This window comes from Arvicola amphibius, chromosome 15, assembly GCF_903992535.2.
Source record: "Arvicola amphibius chromosome 15, mArvAmp1.2, whole genome shotgun sequence".
NCBI classification, from domain to species: Eukaryota; Metazoa; Chordata; class Mammalia; order Rodentia; family Cricetidae; genus Arvicola; species Arvicola amphibius.
The window spans coordinates 51,051,478-51,067,555 of record NC_052061.1 but is presented as its reverse complement, the minus strand read 5'-3'; the positions used below and the strand labels follow the sequence as shown (position 1 = coordinate 51,067,555).

General features: G+C 47.9%; 1 protein-coding gene across 1 annotated transcript in view; it reads right to left on the bottom strand.

Moving 5' to 3' along the window:
* The window catches only part of Disc1 (DISC1 scaffold protein), a 185,293-nt gene that overhangs the window by 92,663 nt on the left and 76,552 nt on the right, over nucleotides 1-16,078 (bottom strand). The window contains exons 10-12 of the mRNA XM_042054212.1: nucleotides 9,334-9,388; nucleotides 6,114-6,216; nucleotides 310-498 (exon numbers count right to left, since the gene is read on the bottom strand). Coding sequence (XP_041910146.1) covers nucleotides 310-498; nucleotides 6,114-6,216; nucleotides 9,334-9,388 — 347 coding nt within the window. The remainder of the gene's footprint in view (nucleotides 1-309; nucleotides 499-6,113; nucleotides 6,217-9,333; nucleotides 9,389-16,078) is intronic.

The following is a 16,078-nucleotide window of genomic DNA, read 5'->3' as shown; positions in this document are numbered from 1 at the left end:
GGATAACCCGAGAGAAGAGTCACTCCCTGTGACCAGCATCCCGAGAGACTGAACCAAGGGAGATACCTTCACCTCAGGATGTGCACCCAGGGCAGGAAACTCCACAGCCCACCGTGGGAAAGCTCAGAGTTGTGCATTCGAAGAGTAAAGCAAACACTGATAGATGACCCCACCCCATTGTCCACAGCTCTTCCCAACAACGTCCCCTGTGAACCGGCTGGGTGCCCCATGACCTTGCCACAGTGAGGTCATCTGGCCACACGATCCAATAACATCATCACTAACTTGGCTATCACTGGGGCTACTCACTGTGGGCGGCTTCCTGGAGGGCCAGGTCCTGGCTGCACCTGATATAGTCCTCTTTGACACTGCCCAGCCTTCTGATACTCCTGGAGCTGAGTGCCAGCAGCCTGCCCAGGAGAGATTCCAGCCCTTCTCGTTCTGATGACAGTGCCAGAATCTCCTCCGCGAGCTCCTTGGCTGTACAGAAGTGGCTTCCTGTAGCACAGTGGGGGAGAGAGAAAAGGAGATACCGTATGTATGATTTGTAATAATATTTGTGTTCTTGAAAGTTTCATACATTTATACAATGTATATTGAGCATATCTATCCACGACTACCTCCTTCCACCTCCTTCTAATGCCTGCACCCTGTCTCCCTCCCAACTTCCTGTCTTTCTGTTTATGTTGTTGTTATTAATAACCTCAACCACCAAGGCATGAGCAACCTACCGGAAGCCATGTCCCCAAAGGAAAATGATTTTCCCTCCCTTGGCACCATTATCTATGGGTGGTTACTCCAGTGGGGTTGGGGTCTCCTCAGTCGTTCCCCCATCCAAGTGGGAACTTTTTGTAAATGAATTTTGGGGTTTCTAAGTGTGAACATCAGGGACCACAGGATCCTGATGCACTGTCAAAAGGCTAGGTACACCGGAGGGATGCTATTGGGAATTCAGAGCCTCTGAAAATGTCACAGAGATGCTCAGCAGGACCAGGGAGAGCCCCAGGTATTACTCCACTTAATACCCAAATGTCCAAGGACTAACACAGCGCAGCAGGGTGGAAAGAAACTCGCCTTGCGGTAAGGCTGCGGCTGAATTAAGCCCCTCCCCTTATCAAAATGCATGAGATACATAAGGCTAATCTCCGCACAAATGGGAAGGATGGACCTCAACTGAGGACTTTACACCATCAGATCATCTTGTGAGGTGTGTCTGTGAGCATTGTCTTGATTGCTCATTGATATAGGTGGACCCAGCCAAGTGTGAGGTGCTGCTGTCCCTAGAGAGGGTGTACTGGGTTCTAGAAAAGATAGCTGAACACAACCCCGAAAGCAAGCCAGTAAGCGGCCCTCCTCTGTGGTCTCTGCTTCAATCCCTACCTCAATCCCGCTTGAGCTCCTGCCCTGGCTTCCTTAGGTGAGCTATAAGCCAAATAAACCCTCTCCTCCCAAGTTCTTTGGGTCAGTGTTTTTATCACAGCAGCAGAGACCCTAACAAAAACAACATGAAAAATAAATGAGCACATTTGGCATAAATGTGTTATGAAATATGATCGTAATAACACCTGACTTGCAGGTGGCTGCAGGAACCACAGGTGGCTGGGTGCATAAGAAAGAAAAGCCATAAAGCGCCAGATAAAATAGATGGTAACCAGGATGAAGCAAGGAGCGAGGTCAGGCACAAGATCCAGCTGTGTGTCTGAACGGCCGCGGCAGGCCACTGCGAAACCATTTCTCTGAAACACAGTTTGCAGCGTATTTTGAGACTGAAAGGATGCAGGGAGGAATTTAAAGCATCCTATGCAGATGTGGAAACTGCTTTGGAAGGCCTACTGAGAGGAAATGAGACTTAAATAATTGTGGAGATGAACTACAAGGGTCCACTGGAAAACTTATTACTCCTAGGGTTCAGTTTATCCCAGATTGATCCATAGAGTTAATACAATTCCCATCAAAATTTCATGAGGCCCTTTGGTAGAAATGAATGGGCATATCCTAAAATGTAAAAGGAAAATGCAAAGGTCTAGAGAAGGCAGAGCAATCAAACCGTCTACATTTCAAGACCCCAGCTATCACTGCCATAAAGCAGGTAGGCATGTCGGCTGACGGATTACAATAGAAATCCAAAGTGGGTGAGTCCTCCGAGAGCCAACTGCGTGCAAAGCTAGTCAGTGAGGGAAAGAAAATCGGCCCAGTGGGTGTTGACAAAACAACGGGTTACTCATGTGGGGACAATGGGAACCCTGGTATATACCTCAGACCACACGCAAATTACATCAGGGGCGAGACATGGGACTCACACAAAGTTCAAACTATGAAGCTACAGGCAGGACTTAAGAAGAGGCAAGGTTCCAGCTTTGGGTTTGGAACAGGCAGAGCTTTGCAGAGGGCACAGATGACAACGATCAAAGAAAACCCCTGATGAATGGGCTTCGCTGGGGTGATAAGCTTCTTCCAGCACACAGGCAGGGCCACTGGGCATGGTGCCCAGATGCCCCAGCACTTGGAAGGTGGAGGCAGGAGGAGAGGGAATTCAAGGCCAGCCTTAGCTACACAGGAAGTTTTCAGCCAGCCTAGACTACCTAAGACTGTCAAAAGTAAAGAAATGAAGAAGAAAAGGGGGAAGAAATAGGGAGGGTGTGCAAGGGAAAGCAAAGGAGAGGGGAAAGGAACGGAAGGGAGGGGAAGTCAAGTCAAACGGGAACAGATCATTTGCTACAGTTAACTGACGAAGGATTCAATTTTACATCTCAACAATGAACCCAAATGACAGCATTGAACATGAACAAAGACTCACCAGGTCTTTTACAAAGAGCCATATGCAGATGGCCAGCACACATATGAAAACATGTTGAACATATTAGTCACCGGAAGTATAAATAAAAGCGCAGAACCCACTTCAACCCATTCAGATGGCACAAAGCCCTAAACTGAAAAAGGTCAACAGTGGAGGTGTGTGTGCGCGCGTGTGTGTGCGTGCACATGTGTGTGTGTGTGTGTGTGTGTGTGTGTGTGAGAGAGAGAGAGAGAGAGAGAGAGAGAGAGAGAGAGAGAGAGAGATTTCCTGAACTCCCAAACATGCAGGGGTGTAACCCCACTGAGAACATGTCTGCCAGTCTGTCCTAAAGTTAAACATATCTCTATGCTTGGTCCAACAAGTCTCCATGTAGGGATGTCCACAGAGGACTGAAGGCACCAACCCAGGACACTCACATCTGACAGCTCCTAGCGGCTTTGCTCTAGAGCCTCTGGCAAGGTGCTCATGCTCCTGTGAGTGATGCTAATGAAACTCACTGGCTCACCAAAAAGAAAGGAGGGAGGGAATGAGGGACGGAAAGGTGGCTCAGTGGTTAAGAGCACTGGCTGTTCTTGCAGAACTGAGGTTCAAGTCCCGGCTCCTATGTGATGGCTCACAAATGTCTGTAACTTCAGTTTCAGTTCCAGGGCGTCTGACACCCTCTTCAGGCCTCTGCAGGTTAGCACACATGTATGTGGTTCATAGATATACATGCAGGCCAAACACACATACATTATTGTTGAAATAATAATAATAATAATAATAATAATAATAATAAATAGCAATAATTGCTGGGTGGTCGTGACACACGCCTTTCATCCCAGGACTCAGGGAGGCAGATGCAGATGGAGTTCTGTGAGTTTGAGGTCAACCTGGTCTACAGAGCTAGTTCCAGGACAGGCTCCAAAGCTACAGAGAAACCCTGTCTCAAAACAACCAAAATAAATAAATAAATAAATAAATAAATAAATATTAATAACAACAATAAAAGAAATGAAATGTTGACTGTGGTTTCTGTCCCACCAGGTCCCACAGCCATTCAGTCCCAAAGAAATGCACAGAGGTCTACATGAATCATAAACTGATTGGCCTAGTTCTTATTAATTAATTAGGGTTCTTATTAATTAATTCTTACACCTTACATTAACCCATTATTCTTTTCTGTGTTAGCCATGTGGCTTTTTGTTGGCTGGGGATTCTGTCCTTCCCAGTCCCGCAGTCATTCAGTCCCAAAGAAACACTCAGAGGTCTACATTAATTATAAACTGATTGGCCTATTAGCCCAGGCTTCTTATTAACTCTTATAACTTATATTAGCCCATAATTCTTGTCTGTGTTAGCCACGTGGCTTGGTACCTTTTTCAGCGAGGCAGTCACATCTTGCTTCCTCTGTGTCTGGGTAAAGACTACAGAATGAGCTTTTCCTCTTCCCAGAAATCTCCTGTTCTCCTTGCCCCACCTATACTTCCTGCCCATCTACTGGCCAATCAGCATTTTATTAAGCAAGTATAAGAATAAAAGTAGATATACACTATGAAAATATCATGATGAAACCCACTATTGTGCATAGAAAAGTTCTTCTGAGAAGAAAGTCACAGCTCAGCTTCTTTCTTCACAGCCGCTCTTGGGGAGGAGGAGGATTACTCCCATTCTGTCCACTCTGTCCACTTGGAGACATGCCAGTTTTGATAGTAATGCCTCTGAAATAGACGGTGTCATCCAGAGGCTAGCATCCAGGAGACAGTGAAGGATTGGTTGTTCTCTGTGGCTGAATGTGGTCACCAGCAACACTGGTGTTCCAAGGCCCAACCCACTGCAAGGCCAGTCGACTTCACACTTTTGTGAGATCAGGAAAGAACGTGCATTTCAAACTCAAAGCACGCTGAACCAGATGTCTATGTTACCACTCTACCCCAAGGCTCATGCGACAAGAGAGGAGAGAAAGGGGTTTGGGCCGGGAGCAGGCTGTGAACCCCTGTCCTCTGGACATGGACGTGGCACTCAGGAACTCACCACGGCTGGCACTACCTGTACTAGATTGAGCCAGAAAGGAGCTCTGTAAACACTCCAGCCAGATGCCCCTCAATTCCCAGTGGAGAGAGCTGCTGTCAATCCTGGATTGCACCACAACTGAGCACCTGGCTCTCAGAACAGGCCACAGGAACACTATGCAAGTCCCTCAGCCTTAGGGACTTCAGGCAGCAGCAGGCAGTTCACCATGCCGTGGGTCAGGCTTTGGACAGGGGTGGAGGGTTGAAATAGAGCCCATCCAATGAAGCTTCCTTCCCCAGTTTCCCCAGCTAGCCAAGGAGCTAAAACTAAAACCCCCATGCCAGCCTGCCATATGTCATCTTAAGCATCTCCGACCGCACACACGTGCACATACCCACATAGAGGCACACAAACCAACACACATAAATAAACTATCTTTTTCTAAAGAGTTTGAAGACTCTTCCCTGCGCTTCTAAAGACAGACTGTTCATGACCGAGCAAGGGAATTCTGCCTCTTGGATCGTACTACACTCCCTTCTTCCCTCGGGCTCCACGGAGGCCCATCCACCTGTTCTCGGGGGAAGATGTATTAAGAAAGGCAAAACCCTAACTCACAGACGAGACTGCATTCCGTCTTCTTTTTTTCCCTCTCTGCAAACGAGGCCATAACTCCAGCTAAGTGGCATGGGAGGCAGTTTCAAGGCAGGCCGCACGCTCACCCACCATGTTCTAGGGTTGTAAATGCCACGCTTGGTTGCATCGGGGACCAAGTGGCTCGTTAGCTGCAGCATTAGTGTTTAACGACGTGAGGAACAGAAGCTGCCAGGCACCGCACTCCTTCTTAAAACACCATTGAAAACCCATAGTGTAATTATTACACCTTTCTATTCAATTCTGACTCCTCTGAAGCCAATGGACTGAACGTTCATCCAGCCTGTAAACCTCAGAGATCTCCTCAAGGCTGCCGTCTACATAACTGGACTAAAGATCCACCCGTCACACTCTGGGGAGTCTGGACTCCAGCCACTGGTCTGCCACCGCCAGCTAATCTCATGAACTTGCTAGAAGGATGTACCCCACGGCCTTGATGAACCTCACCTCTCCACTGAGTTCTTAGTTGCCTTCCCAACCGCCTCACAGTGCTATTACAGGACAGCAAGTCAAAGAGCAGATGAGCCTCCTCCCCATCTCCCTTATTTTGAGACAGTTTCTCTAAATCACTCAAACTGGCTTAGAATTCACAGGGTAGCCCTCAGCCTCCCAGGTAGCTGGGATGACTTCCACATGTTCATCAGTGAGAACATAGAAGCGCATTGACAGTTACCTGATATGGCCAGCATCTTAGCTTCCAGCAATTGAGGCAGCCTGGTGTCAAGGTCACTGAGTCTCCTCCTCAGAGAGCTGCACAGTCTCTCACCTGAGCACACCTACAAGGAGAAATGGCAGGGATCAGTGTCTGTTGCTACCAATTCCAGAAGGGAAAGGGACCTGAGGCGTCTGGGTTCTAAGTAGCTGAGCTGATTGACAGAGAGTAACCAGAAGGCGGGGCTTAGGAAGCAATTAATAATAGGGTTTTCTAATCCTATTAGAAGGAAAGCAAAGAAGGAAGAGGGGGACAAGAGGGAAAAAAAAGGAGAGGAGAGGGGAGGGAAGAAAAGAATAGGAGAGGAGAAGCATAAAGGCAAGAAGGAAGAGAGAAGAGGAGAGCAGAGGAGAGGAGAGGAGGAGGGAAGGGAAAGGAGCAGGAGAGAAAAGGGGGCAAAGGAAGAGAAGAGAGAGAAGGCAGGAGGGAGGTAAAGAAAGAGAGGGAAGGAAGAGGTTAGAAGAGAGGCTGCAGGCACTCAGCACACCCCTGCCCTCACAGGCTGGTGTGAGCTCATTTGCTTACTCAATGCCTCATAGCCCTGATCTGTTTGCTCCATGGCGCCCTGGGAGGAAAGGCCTTGCTGACCTCCTGTCCCTTCCCTTCACCCAGTCTCCTCTGGCTTCCTCTTCAGCTTTTATCCCTGTCTCCTCTCCATCTCTCTACAAGGATGCCAGCTGTCCTTGAGTAGGGACTATGACCTGACCCTGGCACACAGTAGACAGTCAATTTAGATGTGGCTTTTGACAGCAAGGTCAGAGAAACCTGCTCAATGTCATTTACTAGAAGACTCTAGAGAAACTAGAGGGGCAGATACTTGCTGGAGAGTCCAACTGAAAGACAGACACGTGGCTGTCAAGAAGACTTGGGGGGTTATCAAGGGTCCCCCAGAATCCGCACACACTGACTATGTTTTTCTTTGAGTTTCAGAAACAACAAAACTCTCCAACCTCAGCCTCACTTCCAAACGCCCTTAGGTTATCTTTTATGTTGAGACTAAAACATCACATTTCTTCCTTATTTATCTGTTACCTATATTCAGACTAGTGGTTCATGTACATTTTAACCTCACCAAAGGCATGCAGCAGTTTCTGTAGGGGAAAATGGTGGGCATTTGGGGAAGTCCTCAGAGGATGTAACCCCTGAGCATTGTTATTTATTTATTTATTGCCAAAACATATGAAATCCCATTCAGAAATTGGAAGTCATCAGTGCACTTGGGTTGAGAATCCACAGGAGACACAGGATTCTATTTCCCCCATGCAATCTACATCTGGAGGGGTGCAGTCAACTTTAAATATTTGGCTTCTCTGAGATCAAACAGAAGCTACCGTCAGAATGAAAGCAGACCTTACCCACTCCAGAAACCCTCAGCCAGTTCTCTCCCTGGCTGCTGTGGTTTATTTTCCCTCTGTGCCTGGAATCTTCCAACCTCATCCTGTGAAACTCCCAGCACAATCAGTCGACCTCCGAACCAGCCACCCATCCTCATGTCCAGCCATTCACCTTGAGGCTCTTTCAGGAGTCCTGAGACTTGTGAGGATGTTAGAACCAAGACTAAAAGGAAGATGCCCAGGGCACCTTCCCCTGGCTGTCTCAGTTGGTTCAGCGTTCCATGGCTGGCCCCACCCATCCTGTGGCCCCCCCATCCTCTCCCTCTACTACCGTCATCTCAGGAAGTTCAAAGAGTAGCCAGGTAATTCCGGGACACCAGCCAGAGTTCTCGGGTCTCGTCTAATCCATGTCTAACATTCCTGATTTTAGTTAAGAGTATCTCTTAATCATAATTAGGTCAGTTTCTCCTTTTGCTGAGAAAGCCCATCATTCAAGCTACACTATTAATATGAAACGGCCTTTCTAAATTTTCTGATTAAATTGCGCACTCTTTCAGTCTCTGCTGGATATAATATAATATCTACCAATCTCTAGATATCCCAATTATTTCCAACTATTTCCATCTCGTTTATCCCTTAATTACCTTTGGTTTGGGTAACCCATGAGAGGCAAGAAATGTAATGAGTGTAAGAAGGTTGTATCTCACTCAGAAAATATCAGAGGGTGAGCACTCCCCGCTGTGTGTGTATGTATGTATGTTGAGCTGAGCCTCGTGCCTCACGGTCACTTACCAGTCTGGAGGGGTTGGGGTTACAGTTATAGTTTAGACATCCCAGGTGACCAACCAGTTTGGTCACATAGCCTCCTAGCCTCACGTATGTGCAATGTCATATACATACCCACCCCAGAAAAATCTGCAAGTCTTCTTTATTTATAAATAAAATTAGCCCCTGAGGAACTCATTAAAGAATGGAAGTTTTGCATTTATATTTTAAAATCTAAGGCACAGACTCCTTAATTTGATAGAAAAGTGAGGTCATTATAAATTGACTATAAATATCTTGGAGATAGAATGTGCAATGGTGTCCTCCAATTGTGTGAGGCTTGTGTACCCCAAAAGTCCATATGCTGAAATCTTCAGCTGAAGTATGATGCTGGGATGAGGAGGTGGGGCTCCGGGCAATAATCAGTCCTAACAGTAGAACCTTATGAAAGCATAGGTGTCCTTAGAAAAGGGGCCCTGGGCAATAGCGGCTCAAAACAAAAAAAAAAAAAAAAAAAAAAAAAAAAAAACTAAAAAACAAGGGGACCTGGGCTGGATCCACAGAAGCCATGTGAAAAGTTGCACATGGTGGCACAAATTTGTAATCCCAGAGCTGGAGAAGTAGAGACCAGAGGATCCTTGCAGCTTGCTGGCAGCCAGGGTAGCCTAGTCAGTAAGCTCCAGGCCAATGAGAGACCATATCGAAGGAGGTAGATGGTGTTCCTAAATATAACATCTATGACTGTCTTCCAGGTGTGTGTGTGCACCTCATAGCTCAATCCTCAGCCCAGGAAGCTCACGATGGATTTCAAGCATTCCCGAGTCCAATGTCTCTTTATAGACATTACTGGTTGCTGACAGGAATCCATTAAATCCTTGACCATAACGCCTCCACAGAGGTCTCCATTCATGGTTACTCCCAAATGGAAACCTCTTTGGAGGTAGCAGCTCCCCCCACCCAGCTCGTCTTCTCCGCCATAGCCTGGGAAATAACTCCACAAACTCTGTCCTCCAGAGCCTAAGCCCTTGGTGATCTGGATGTGAAATTAGGTTAGAAGAAAACGGGAGGAGGGGTGGGCTTACCTGAGCGGTGATGTCTCTAACGGCCATGTTCAGTGATTTTGTCCTTTCCTGGAGGCTAGAAGAATTAGAACAGAACATGGGTCTTCGTGGCACCAAGGTGGAACTCTATACATGTAAGACACTACCCATAGGGACCTCCCATCACCTGAGGAGCTGAAAAGGATCAAGAAGAAGGTGACACCTACTAAGTTGGCACAACCATGGAACTAATGCTAACGCATGGTTAGGAAGCAGATCCCCTCTCTAAACATGGTTTAGTTAGGCTGCCATTAAAACTCTGTTTTCAGGGGTTGGGGAGCTGGCACCATCAAAACAGTGATTGCCATACAAGCATGAGAACCTGGATTTGATTCCCCAAGCTCACATAAATAAATTAGGCACAGTGGTAGACATTTGCAGTCCAGCACTGAGGAGCCGGAGCCAAGAGAATCCCTGTGGTTCACGGCCACACAGCCTAGCCTACTTGGGGAGTTCCAGGCTCGTCACAGGAAATGGTAAGCCAGGTGTAGCAGCATTTAATCCCAGCACTTGGGAGGCAGGGGTGGGCGGATCTCTGTGAGTTTGAAGCCAGCCTGGTCTACGTAGAGAATTCCATGCCAGCCAGTGCACACACAATCTGTCTTCATTTCCAGAGCAATGATGGAAGGAGCCATCCTGGCTACAGAAGACCCTCGAGTCCTTTAACCAGCTTCCTAAAGGAGTGGGCCACCGTGGCAGAGAACTGTTGGCATCTGACTGGGCAGGTCAACAATTCAAGAAGTCATGCCAGTGCCTCTGCATTGAGCCTCACTGTGAACAAACGGACACACGTATTTCATATTTTTCAAGAATGCCTGAGTCAGCTGGCATCTCTTCCCAGGTGTGTCCAACTTAAGGTCCACCAGGATAACTACGGACGCCCCAACACATCATCATAACGTTATTTAAAAACACTATGGGGTACTTTGTTCCATGAACCTTGTAGATAATAAAGTCTGTCATAACGTAAAATGTTGGACATGCCTTTGAGTCTCAGCTATGCTAAGTACTTCTCTTCATATAGTGGTTTGTTCACGCAGTGTCTTAAGTTCCACGTGAACAGCATCCACCTGCTGGCTTCATTCCCTTGTGAGAAGGGCTCAGGGAGTGGGCTCCCTGGGAACAATGAGAATACCCTGTCTAGCATGGACTTACGTCTTGCCTATTCTCCCAACACGTCAGGGGCAGTCGGCTACACAGAACTCAGAGCCCAAGGAACACAATCCCTGTCCTCAACCACTCACGGCTGCTAGGAGGGCAAGACAGATGCCAGGCAGGCGAGGTGGGTGCTGACTTGATACAGGGCAGTCTGCAAGAGGAAACAGTCCCAGTTGCCAGTGTCTATGGGGTGGGGGTGTTTCCAGAAAAATCTTCCACAGCGAAGATAGCAAAGTGTACTTAGAGATAAGCTACCATCAGTAGTTCTTCCCCAGCTATGAGAACCACTGTGGGATGCTGTTATCTCTACACATTGGTGATTTCTGATGCCTAGGCAAGCTGGGGGAGCAAGCTCCTAGAGCCTGGGGCAGGCACCTGCCAGCATCTCACTTGTAACCTGTTCCAGATGAGGGGCTTCTGGTGAGAGTGAAATCACCCCGAACACAGACAGTGAGCACAGGCGAGGGGCACGGGATGTGGCCACAGCCTCTTCTGAGTCAGGAGTCACCGACCGGCAAGCGTGCGTGCACAGTCGGGTATGAGGGGAAGCCTGGAACACTTCGGACCTTGGCTAGATGAAGACAGGACACCGTGAGGGAAGGTGGCTGTGGGGGGCAGCTTATGTGGAGAGCAAGCCAGGGCAGACCACTTGGGCTGCTGGAGAGAGGGGTCAGAACACGTGAACATGGTTTGGTTCTAGAAGCGGCGCTGGCTCTGGAGCCTGTTGTCACATGTGTGACCCTTCTTCAGCAAGAGTGTTTTGCCCGTCTCTGCCGGGATCACTGGACTCTATTCGAACACTATTATTTGCTTGCTTGTTTTGCTCTTTGGCAGGGTTTCAGGAAGGTCAAGCTAACCTTAAACTCACAATATGGTACATGATGACCTTGAAATAGTGATCCTCAAGTCTCTGTGTCCTGGGTGCTGGTGCTGGGATCACAAGAGTGCAGCACAACATAAGCTTTTGTGGAGCTAGGGTCAAACTCAGGGCTTGCTGCATGCTATGTGGGTATCCTGCCAGCTGAGCTATAGCCCTAGCTCATCAGCTGGTACCCTCTTAACCAATGACTTTCCACATATAGAACCTTCGAGAACTTCACAGTACAACAGGCTGTGCTGCTGTAGTTATTGTGTTGAGATATATATATATATATATATATATATATATATATCAGCACAGTACATATTCCCTAACAATGCCAAAAAAAACCTAGCTCCTGAATGTATATATTAAAACAGACAGCAGGCTCTCTTCCCAGGTCTAAAGCTAAGCTGGCCTCAAGCACCTTCAGCAAATGTCACAGGTCCCCAGTGAAAGGCAGGTCAGATACCACCTTTTAGAGGGTGGGCTCAGCTTGTTGCTCTGGGCTCTGCTCTAGCCTTATCCTAGCAGGAAAATGAGTTTCAACTCAGATATTTCTGTGAGAGGAGGAGGTAGTGATGCGGATAATTGAATGTATTGTTTTATATCGGATTTGATTTATATTTAATTTATTTAATTTATGCTATATTACTTTTTCAGTAGATTTATTTTCCTAATTATGCGCTGCTTGGGCTAATATGAACATTAGTTGTATCCCCGGGGGATACACAGAGTGGAAGCAATGTTGGGGGGACAGCTATGAATCCGCGTATATTGCACTAGCCGTTTCCAAGCTATTTTTTTGCATTTCACAGAACCCAGCGTACAACAGAGGCAGCAGAGGGTCTGTGCTGACAGGACAGGGGTGTCTGAAGTACAGAGAGCCACGCTAACTCCACCCACAGGTGACGCTGCTGCCATGACACTGAAGTCCCCAGGAGCACGGATACCCTGGAACTAGTTTACCAGTTACACGTTGACGAGGGTTCCACGTGTGTCAGAAGCAACGTTTGTTGCTGTGTTTCACTAAGATTACATACTGATCGGGACAAATAAGAACCATCCCTTCAGATCTGGTGTGGTGATTCATGCTGTGATCCCAGCACCTGAAAGGTGGGGGAAGGAGGATCAGGAGTTCAAGGTCATCCTTGGCTTCCCAGCACATTCAAGGCCCACCTGGGCCTATTGTCTCAATAAACAAACAGACCATGAGCTGCCCCTTCAGATCAAAGGGTGCTGTACTGGAATTCAGAGGTCGTCTACCCAGATGACCCGTTTACAGAAACTAACCCCTTCATTCACCACTGGGATGCCCTTCTGTGTGCTGTGAATATGTTTCATTACCATTTGTTAAAGAAGCTGCTTAGGCCTATGTCAGAGCAGAATATAGCTAGGTGGGCAATCCAAACAGATATAGGGAGGAAAAAAAGTAGAGAAGCAAGATGTGAGGCAACAAGCCACAAGCTCATGGAAAAATAAAGAATAATAGAAATGGGTTAATTTAAGTTGTAAGAGCTAGTTAATAATAAGCCTGAGCTAATAGGTCAAACAGTTTGTAATTAATATTAAGCCTCAGAGTGCTTATTTAAGAACTGGTAACTGGTAAAAAGAAACTTCCAGTTACAGACTGTCCTAGAAATAACAGAGTCAAGGGTTGGGAGACGTCTCAGCTGGTAAAGTGCTTGGCACACAAGCATGAGACCCTGAGTTTCGCACACAGAACCAGGTATTTGCAAAAGCCATGGGGCTGGAAAAATGGTTCAGCAGTTAGGAGCATTGGTTACTCTTCCAAAAGACCCAGGTTCAATTCCTAGCATCCACATGGCAGCTTACAGCTGTCTGTAACTCCAGATTCAGGGTATTTGACACCTTCTTTTTACCCTTCTGGGCACTGCGTGTATGTTGTGCATAAACATACATGAAGGCAAAACACCCACACTCATAAAGTAAAAGAAAAAGAAAATATTTTTCAAAGCCAGATGTGGTAGTATATGCTTCAGGTTTAGTGAGGGGCCTGGGCTCCAAAAACAAGCACTTTACTGACTGATCCCCCTCATACTTTATCCTCCACAGTTAGCTTAATGTTTATTTGGCTTTTCAGACCTTCCAGGGGCCAGTTGAAGCAGGTCTTTCTCTCTTCAGCACCTTGGATGCACAGGGTTACATTAAAATTCTTCCTTCTAGTTTCCCATGGTTATCACCTTGAGGAATGTTCAGCTGTTGATTTAAGAGGCTGGCCTGAACTTGTCTTCAAGCTTTGATCTGAAGCGCTGGGGAAGTGTGGAGTCCAGGGAATTATCCAGCAGAAAGCCAGACATCTCTGCTGGGGTGGAGAGGTGCTTAGACATCACTCTGAAGATCCCAGGCTTGAAACGGCACTTCTCTGGCTGCTGATTGCCCATCACTGGGGATGCCTTGGAGACAGACAGAACTTCTGGATTCCTTCAGTTGCTGTCGGGCAGTCTGGTCTTGTGCACTGGTTCTCTTTTGGTTAACCTGTTTTATCTTTATTTTTCCTTCTCTCCCTCCCTCTTCCCTAACTCTCTTCCCAGTTGAGAAAGTTAAGGAAACTTTAGGAAGTGGAGTCGTGCAGAAGGGTAGGCTCTCAGGGGCCATAGCCTCACCCCACTTCTTACTCTCATTCTCTGCCTCCTATGTGCAGCTGGAATGTGACGGGCCAGCTTCCTACTCCTGCCTGATGCTCATCTTCCCTGCCACGCTGAACTCCATCCTTCTGGGATCATAAGCTAACACGCCCTCATTTTCCTCTGAGCCACTTTTGCTGTGGCACCTCTCACAGCAGCGGGAAAGTCATCACAACGGTTCCCAGTGCTATGCGTTCTCCTTCGCGGGGAGTCATACGTTTCTCGGCACTAAGGTCACCACATTTATTTTCGTGGCAGATAGTTGTCTACCTCGTGAGTTCTTAAAAACCAAGGTGTCTGAGAAAATGATGGAGGAAGACAGACGGGAGAAGGGGGAGGGAGGGGAGGAGGAAGAGAGAGGAAGGTTGGGAGGACAGAGAGTCTCATCGAACATAGTCTTGGCATTGAGAAACTGCGTCTTCCTCCAGGGGAGTTCAGATGCTTTCAGAGTCCAGAGGTCATTATCTGTGACAAACCAGTCAGCTGGGAGGCAGGGGCAGAGAATCCAAAGAGAGCCCAGAAGTGAAGGTTAAACAACACCAGCCACCCCCAGAAATGGGGCACAGATTGGGGATGGCTTCCTGGCTGAGGGCTGCCTTGGCACACTGCCCAATTTGACAGGTAGGTGGCCCTGTCACAATCCCTTGGGGACAGCAATGGGACAGGTTCCTACATTGGTGGTTTCCACACACCCTTCTCAGGGATTCTCTGCCATACCTCCCTGATTCAGAGGTCGGTCTTCCAACACCAGCCTTGCTGCCACCCTGGGTCTTTCCACTCTGATAGGATATGAATTTGAGGGACAAAAGATGAACGATTCTGTTCCCAGTCATTGTGAACTGCTGACTTTGATGAATTTGAATCTCACTTGCAAGAAGCCCTAGCCCAATGTGATGGGGATGCCAAGGTGCCCTGTGCAGCACCCACTCCCAGATCACTGTCTCACCTCAGAGCCTCTGGGCAGTCAACTAAGGGGGAAAGAGCCGCAGCAGGCCTGGCCTCTGCCTTCCCAGCCTAGCTGTGCAATGGACGCACCCAAACCCCCAAAAGCGAAACCCAGCCAGGTTTCCAATAAGCAGGGATTGGAGTGTTTCACAGTTTACGCCAACAGTTTGTAAAAAGATGTGACATGTTTCTTCCAATTGTACAACTAGGGACAGGTCATCCGTGAGCTGCCAGAACACATTTCACATGAAGCACGCAAAGTCCCAGCAGCTGAATGGCGAAGAACTCAGCCACAGACCAACGTCAGCAGCCAAGCATCCCTGCAGAATGCCAGAAAGCCTCGCACCAGCCTGCTGTTGTTATTACTACGATTACCCTCATCTCGAAGTACAGGGAGCCAGATGCACGCTAGACAAGGTCCCAGGCTGCCCTCCCCTGGAGCGTGAAGCACAGCCGGGGAGGTACAGCTGGCAGCACTGGAGAGCAATGAGCTCGAATCGCCACACCCCTCCTCCCCATTCCAAGTAGGCGGAACACGCATGCACAGATGCAGCCCCCAGAAAACGGGAAACTGTCACCTCAGGCTTCAATCCCCTTTCCTTCGTCATCCCTGCCCCATTGGCACATCCCAGCCCCATTACCAACAGAGTTAAGGGATCCAGCCTGGGATGGAACAAACGTCAGGCTCCTTCCAGACACCTGCATCAGAGGAGGTCTGAGGAGCAAAGGCAAGTGCAGAGGCTGGAGAGATGAGTGGGGGGATGGGTGGGTGGGGGGTTAGGGACCCCTGCTGCTCTCACAGGCACAGGTGAGCTAGGTTCCCTTCCCAGCGCTAACATGATGGCTCACAACTGCCTGCAATTCCACTTCCAAGAATCCAATACCCTCTTCTGTTGGCACTGGACATGCATGTGGCACAGGGATATATGTGCAGGCAAAATAGCCATACGGATAAAATAAATTAAATGCATCTTTTAAAAAATTGTAAGTCGCCTCAGAGCTTGTTTCCAAGCCCAGGGTTGAGATGTCAGGTAAGACCCTAGCTCTTTTTAAATTTAACTTTTAATTAGCACGTGGTATTTTCATGCATGCCTAGCGTTGGTCGTTCTTCCCCACC